The sequence below is a fragment of the Malus sylvestris genome, chromosome 2, assembly GCF_916048215.2.
Source record: "Malus sylvestris chromosome 2, drMalSylv7.2, whole genome shotgun sequence".
Taxonomy (NCBI): domain Eukaryota; kingdom Viridiplantae; phylum Streptophyta; class Magnoliopsida; order Rosales; family Rosaceae; genus Malus; species Malus sylvestris.
The window spans coordinates 1766711-1773626 of NC_062261.1; the positions used below are offsets into that span (position 1 = coordinate 1766711).

Genomic DNA, 6916 nt, shown 5'->3' on the forward strand with positions numbered 1-6916 from the left:
TTTTTTAATTATTTTAGTTGTTGGATTTAAATTTGGACCGTTAGATTTTATTTTTTTTTACTGTTAGATTTGATCATACTAGATCTTAGCCGTTGCATTCAATGAATTTATAAATATAAAACTAAAAAAAAATACACATATATGGTGGGCTAGCTAGTCCACTAACCCATGGAAAATTCTGAGCTAAATTTGTCGCGAAAATAAGTTTTGAGTTAAAACTCATATTTGGCCCTAGAGTTGAAGTTGGGATAAGTTTAAAACCTAAATTTTAAGTTTTACTCCAAGAGTTGGAATTAGAAAAACATTCAAACATTACTCATATTAAAGGGTTAGTTTACAATATTATTCTTTAAAAGAAAAGTAGTACGGGTACCCATTAATTTGAACGATTATTTTGTAAAGCAATTACATTTACGCATACCCTACAATGTAATAGGACATATACAACGTAAACACTAATCTTGTTACGGTAATAGCAAAGTCAAATTTTCTACAACAATAAGTTATTGTTTGTTGTCCTTGCACCACGGCGTGGGTTCTTCCTAATCTAACAAAATCTATTGTTTTTTTTTTTAACAAACTATATTAATTATCTACTACTAACGGGAAGAGGGTGGACTTAACCTCACAATGAGTTAGCAATCATGTGGTTCACAATAACTCCTTGGTATGAACGCTCTAACAGTATTTTGACCAAAAAAAAAAAAGAATGCCCTAACAGTTATTGATCATATATATATATATATATATATATGTATACATATATTTATTTATATATCTATATATGAACTGCAGCTAAATTCCTTTCTTGAACAATCTGTGTATATGCATGAAATAGTTGATAAAAAAGATAAACTGGACAACCCTAGCTATATATGAGACAAATATTTCCAGACAAATGTACCAAAAGAAACTAAATATAGCTAGATTCAACATTTTTATACGTTACAACAAAAAAGACCAGCCAAGGTAACTTTTACACAAAATATGCAAGGTACGAATTGGACTTCAACTCCTGGTCCCATCGATCCTAACAGATTTGTAGCACCTTTAGGATGATAGGATTTATTCCCTTTCTTATTATCAATAAATTTTGAGGTTCTCTCATAACTTATAGTGGATTTAATTTACTTTTTCTTAAAAAGTAACAAATTAACTAAACAATTAATAATTCTATCACAGGAAAACCAAAACTAATAATTGCAAATGGATGCAAATATAAGGAATAAGTTATGCCAACTAGCAAAGTTTGGCAGCTGCCTTTTGATCCTTGGCTACTTGCCCCCATGTTCACGTGATGTGCTTCCTAGGGTTTTTTGTTTTGTTCCACTCATCACTATTCCTATATAACACCCTCGTTTCACTACAAACCCTTACAACAGCAGCACTCTGCCACTCTCTCTCTCTCTCTTTCTCTCTCCAAAGACAGACAGACATGGCGGAGTCCAGCAAGCTCCATGCTCTCTTCCTCATTTGCTTGCTCTTCATTTCCTCAGCCTCTCCAATCCTCGGCTGTGGCACTTGCGGCAAGCCAAAGCACAAGCCTGTTAAACCTAAACCAAAGACTCCCAAAGGACCCATAGTGGTTCCACCCATTCATGTCAAGCCACCTGGCGTCAAAATACCTCCAGTCACAGTCCCTCCCATCGTAAAACCACCAGTGACAATACCACCCATTGTCAAACCACCAGTGACAATCCCACCCATCAAACCACCAGTGACAATCCCACCCATCAAACCACCAGTCACAATCCCACCCATTATCCCACCCATTGTAAAACCACCAGTCACAATCCCACCCATCGTAAAACCACCCGTTACAATCCCACCCGTCACAATCCCACCCATTAAGCCACCAGTGACCCTTCCTCCAGTAATCCCACCCATCGTAAAACCACCAGTCACAATCCCACCCGTTACAATCCCACCCATTAAGCCACCAGTGACCCTTCCTCCAATAATCCCACCTGGGATAATCCCACCAGTCATAGGGGGGCCCCCAGCTACGAAGCCACCAAGTCCAGGGACACCATGCCCTCCACCGCCAGGGAACACGTGCCCCATTGACACATTGAAACTGGGTGCTTGTGTGGATCTTCTAGGCGGGTTGGTCCACGTTGGGCAGGGTGACCCGGTGGTGAACGAGTGCTGCCCGGTGCTGCAAGGGCTTGTTGAACTTGAAGCTGCAGTGTGCCTCTGCACTACTCTCAAAATCAAGCTTCTTAACCTCAACATCTTTGTCCCACTGGCTCTTCAGCTCCTTGTCACTTGTGGCAAGAGTCCTCCTCCTGGTTTCACTTGCTCTCTCTAAAAGAAGAAATCTACGTAAGTTCTTAAGATAACCATGAAGTAATTAATTACTTAACTAGTGCTACGTAGTTACGTACATTATATATCTAATCCGTAGCCTAACTTGAAACATGAACTTTATGGGATGGGTGGATTTTTTATTATATTCGTATTTACAAAGTTCTATTTTGTTTTGAAAATGTTAGTAAGACTTTAAAAAGTTCTATACCACTTTAAACATATAAAAATACATGAAATAAAATAAGAGTGCAGATTAATATTTTTGAATAACAACAACAATTTTCTTTTGTTTATAATACGTACTCATTCCTAGCTAGATCGCTGGTCTTGGAAGTTGGAAATGAGTATTCTTTTAGGGATTCAAAAATGAATGCTACACTTATTATCTAGTTGTACCATCTCTCTAATAGAGGTAAAGTCCATTAACATATGTGGGTCTCATCTCTATTAGAGAAATGATACAAATAATGGTACAAATAAATGGTAAGAGTAGTATTTTTGAATTATATGCATTTTTGTTCACCACCGGCCTTCAAGTGGTAGTAATGCTCACCACTCGTTGGATGAGTTTACATTTTGAGATTGTGTCTATCCTATATACATATATCGAAATTTAAACTCATATAACCAAGATAAATAAGGTGATGAGCAAAAGTATTCCCTCCAAAAATGCAAGCAATTTTGTTTATGTTAAGCAACAAAAACATCACACACTAATATAATTAAAGAGGAATTAATAAATGATTTTTATTTTATTTTATCTAGATCTATCTTTAGCTATCGTACATATAAACACATTGCATTGAAAATTTCTCTTATGAACATTGTTTGATCACAGAATGTTGTCTTGATTTATGGCCTTGCAGATTGATGGATCCAACAGAGCAATCGTTGGGAAGGGAACAATCGTCATGAGAGAATGTCGAGCCTCCCCCTCCCTACGTCCATTTGTTTAACTTTCCCCCCAATATTTTCTTATTTTGATTATTAATGGTATTGAGATGATGTTAATTTGGATGTGATATTGTACACACCATTTGTTTTTAATTGTGAAAGCATTGTTGCATGCATGTGTGTTTTATCTCAGGAATGAAAATTAAGCAATCAAAGATGTTTTTATCTTATCTTTCAATGACAAAAAATTAATAAAGATGCGTGGGAGATAAAAATAAGTGTGTGAATATTAATATCTTTATTCAGTATCCATTGCTCAACCCACAATCATCAATATGCTAACTCTAATGACAAATCTGTAAGTCAAGATTTATAAGTTATATAACAACTGACTCATATACCGATCTAACCACTAACCTGAGGAAGACATCGTCTCAGAAATAGGGTGAAGAACTGAGGCTCTTCTATATCTCTGCACTGACCGGAAGCAAGACTCACTCAATGGGGCTTGAGAATTTCTGTATACTTGCGTATTTAGTGAGAGCACAAGGACCTCAGTTATATACTATATGTGATGGTCTTTGATTAGGAGTCCTCCCATTAAGTAAACCCTATCAAAGATTAACCTTATCACCGAAGATTACTTATGCATAAATCAGCTAGAAGAGTTCTAGTTTATCTAAGAATGTTTCTGACTTGTATACCTAAGTAATACAACTCCTTAAAAGTCTACCGCATGTGTTAATGTTAATCTCCTTGTCGTCCCAAAAGTCTTTGTACAAATCACAAAGTGTTTGCTCTCAAATAGAACTTACATTCTCCCACTAGAGCAAATACTTTGTAAAGTTGTATAATCATACTGGAGTTGGGAAGGATATGAATTGGCCATGAGATTAACTTGCGACACTTCTTAGTTTTCCAGTCTTCGTCATTGTTAAGCATTTATGAGAATTATAGGGCAACACACTCATTACACTGAAGAGTACCGTCCCCATAATTACTTGCAGTAAAGCTTATCAACACATAAGATTCCAACAAGATATATAGCATGTAAGACACAACCGAACATGTATTAATTATGTCAAACATTTGGTCCCTTTCAGAATCGAAAAACGATCCATGTGCTTCTATATAAAGCCCTCAGGTTGTCCGACACTGTATAATGAATAAGAATCCTAAACAGCATGCAAAAATATTCATGCATTATCATAGCTAACAGCTGAACCCTTTAAGGAAACTTGAACAACCTTTCAACTTTATTCTTTATTAGCTAAGAAAACTTCATTGTTAATACTCAAAACTTATCCTCCATAACATAAATTGTTATTGAATTAAAACTAGCATAAAAGTTTAAACCTGTTGCATAGCTCCCACTAATTCGCTTCATCAAAACCAGCCAAGACTCCCATGCTAGTGACATGCTTCTTGAAAACAATGGTGGGAACTGCTTTATTTAATGGATCAGCAATCATGGATCCAGTCTTCAAATAATCAACTTTAACTAGACCGGCCATCACCTTCTCTCGAGTAATGAGATATTTTATATCCAAATTCCTTGTTGCATTAGACCTCTTATTATTCTTAGTAAAGAATATGGCTGCATTATTATCACAGAAAATCTGTATAGGTCTTGATATAGAGTCCACTACTTGAAGCCCAATAATGAAATTCTTCAACCAAACAGCTTGATTCACTGTTTCACAGACTGATAAATACTCTGCAACCATTGTTGATGCTGCCACAGTTCCTTGTTTGACAGACTTCCAAGAAACCACACCACATGCCATTAAGAAAACATAACCTGTAGTCGACTTCATATCATCTGGACAACCTGCAAAATCTGAATCGCTATACCCTTCCAAAACCAAACTCTCGGTTCTTTTATACACCAACATATGGTCATTGGTTCTCTGAAGGTATCTCAAAACCCTTTTGGCAGCATTCCAGTGAGCTTCACTTGCATTGGATTGAAACCTCCCAAGCACAGAAATGGTGAAAGCCAAGTCAGGCCTTGTGCACACCTGTGCATACATTAAACTTCCCACCAGGGAGGCGTATGGTTTGTCGTCCATAGCCTTCCTCTCTAAGTCTGTTTGTGGACACTGCAACTTACTCAATTTATCACCCTTCGATATAGGCATCTCAGTAGTTCCACACGAAGACATGTTAAACCTTCTTAACATTTTCTCTATATATGCTTTCTGTGACAATCCTAGCAAGCCTCTCCTTCTATCCCTTTTGATCTCAATGCCCAAAACATAAGTCGCTTCTCCCATGTCTTTCATTTCAAAATGCTTCTGCAAAAAGGTTTTTGTATCATCCAACAAACTGTGACAATTCGTGGCAAGCAATATATCATCCACATAGAGAACTAGGATGATAAAGTTGCTCCCACTGAACCTTAGATAGATGCAATTGTCTGAAGGATTCTCGGTGAAGCCATGTTCTTTCACAATTCTATGAAATTTCAAGTACCACTGCCGTGATGCTTGCTTCAATCCATATATGGATTTGTTGAGTTTGCACACTAGGTTTCTTCCTTCTCCCTCATTGAAACCTTCTGGTTGTCGTATGTAAATGCATTCTTCCAGGTCCCCATTCAAGAACGCCGTTTTTACATCCATTTGATGTAAAATCAAATCAAAGTGAGCCACCATAGACATGATAACCCTAAACGCATCCTTTGTCGACACGGGGCTGAATGTTTCTTTGTAGTCTACACCCTCCTTTTGTGTGAAGCCTTTCGCAACAAGCATGGCTTTGTGCCTTTCTATGTTTCCGTTTGAATCCCTTTTTGTTTTAAAAACCCATTTACATCCTATGGGTTTTGATCCTTCTGCCTGTTCCACTAAATCCCACACTTGATTGTTTGCCATCGAACTCAGTTCACTCTCCATGGCTTCTATCCATTTATCAGCATCTGGTCCTGCAATTGCTTCTTTGTAACTCATCGGATCATTAAACTCTGAAAGATCAGTGTCAACCTGTGTCAAATATACGAAATCATTTAGGGTTGTAGGTTTTCTAATCCTATATGACCTTCTTATATTTGCAGCACCCACAGTCGTGATGTTGTCTTCATGTGCATGGTGTTGTTGTTGTTGATTTTCTGTCACAACCTCTTCAAACACGTCTTGTACAACAGTGTTATCGTGCAGTTCGATGTCATGTGCAACCTCTATCTCGTTACATGGTTCATCAGAATCATTGCTTCCCATGTTCTCGGTTACTACAACTATTGGTGCCATAATCGCTGTGTTACGATCAACGTCTTCAACTGCTGCTTCTTTATTGTTTATTTGTTCTTCAAATACGAACCCTTCAACCCTTGTCCCAGAATCGATGCTTGCATCAGACTCCATGAAAACTGCTTTTCCAGTTTTGACAATTCTTGTATTTTGGTTAGGGCAATAAAATCTAAAACCCTTTGATCTTTCAGCATATCCAATAAAATGACAACTGACAGTCTTTGAATCAAGTTTCTTGTAGCCTGGATTATATATCTTTGCCTCTGCTCTACAGCCCCATACATGCAAATGGTTTAAACTAGGTTTTCTGCCTGTCCATAGTTCGAAAGGTGTCCTTTCCACAAATTTTGAAGGTACCCTATTTAATATATAATTTGCAGTTTTCACTGCTTCACCCCACAAACAACTTGGCAGATTAGTTCTACAAATCATGCTCCTTACCATGTCCATGAGAGTTCTATTCC

At 37.3% G+C, this 6916-nt stretch overlaps 1 protein-coding gene across 1 annotated transcript; it reads left to right on the plus strand.

Moving 5' to 3' along the window:
• Positions 1-1366: 1366 nt before the first annotated feature.
• On the plus strand, positions 1367-3434 carry LOC126592355 (repetitive proline-rich cell wall protein 1-like). Its single transcript, XM_050258046.1, has 2 exons — positions 1367-2325; positions 3177-3434. Exon 1 carries the CDS (start codon positions 1436-1438, stop codon positions 2309-2311), a length of 876 nt encoding a protein of 291 aa, XP_050114003.1. The 5' UTR covers positions 1367-1435; the 3' UTR covers positions 2312-2325; positions 3177-3434.
• The last annotated feature ends 3482 nt before the right edge of the window (positions 3435-6916 follow it).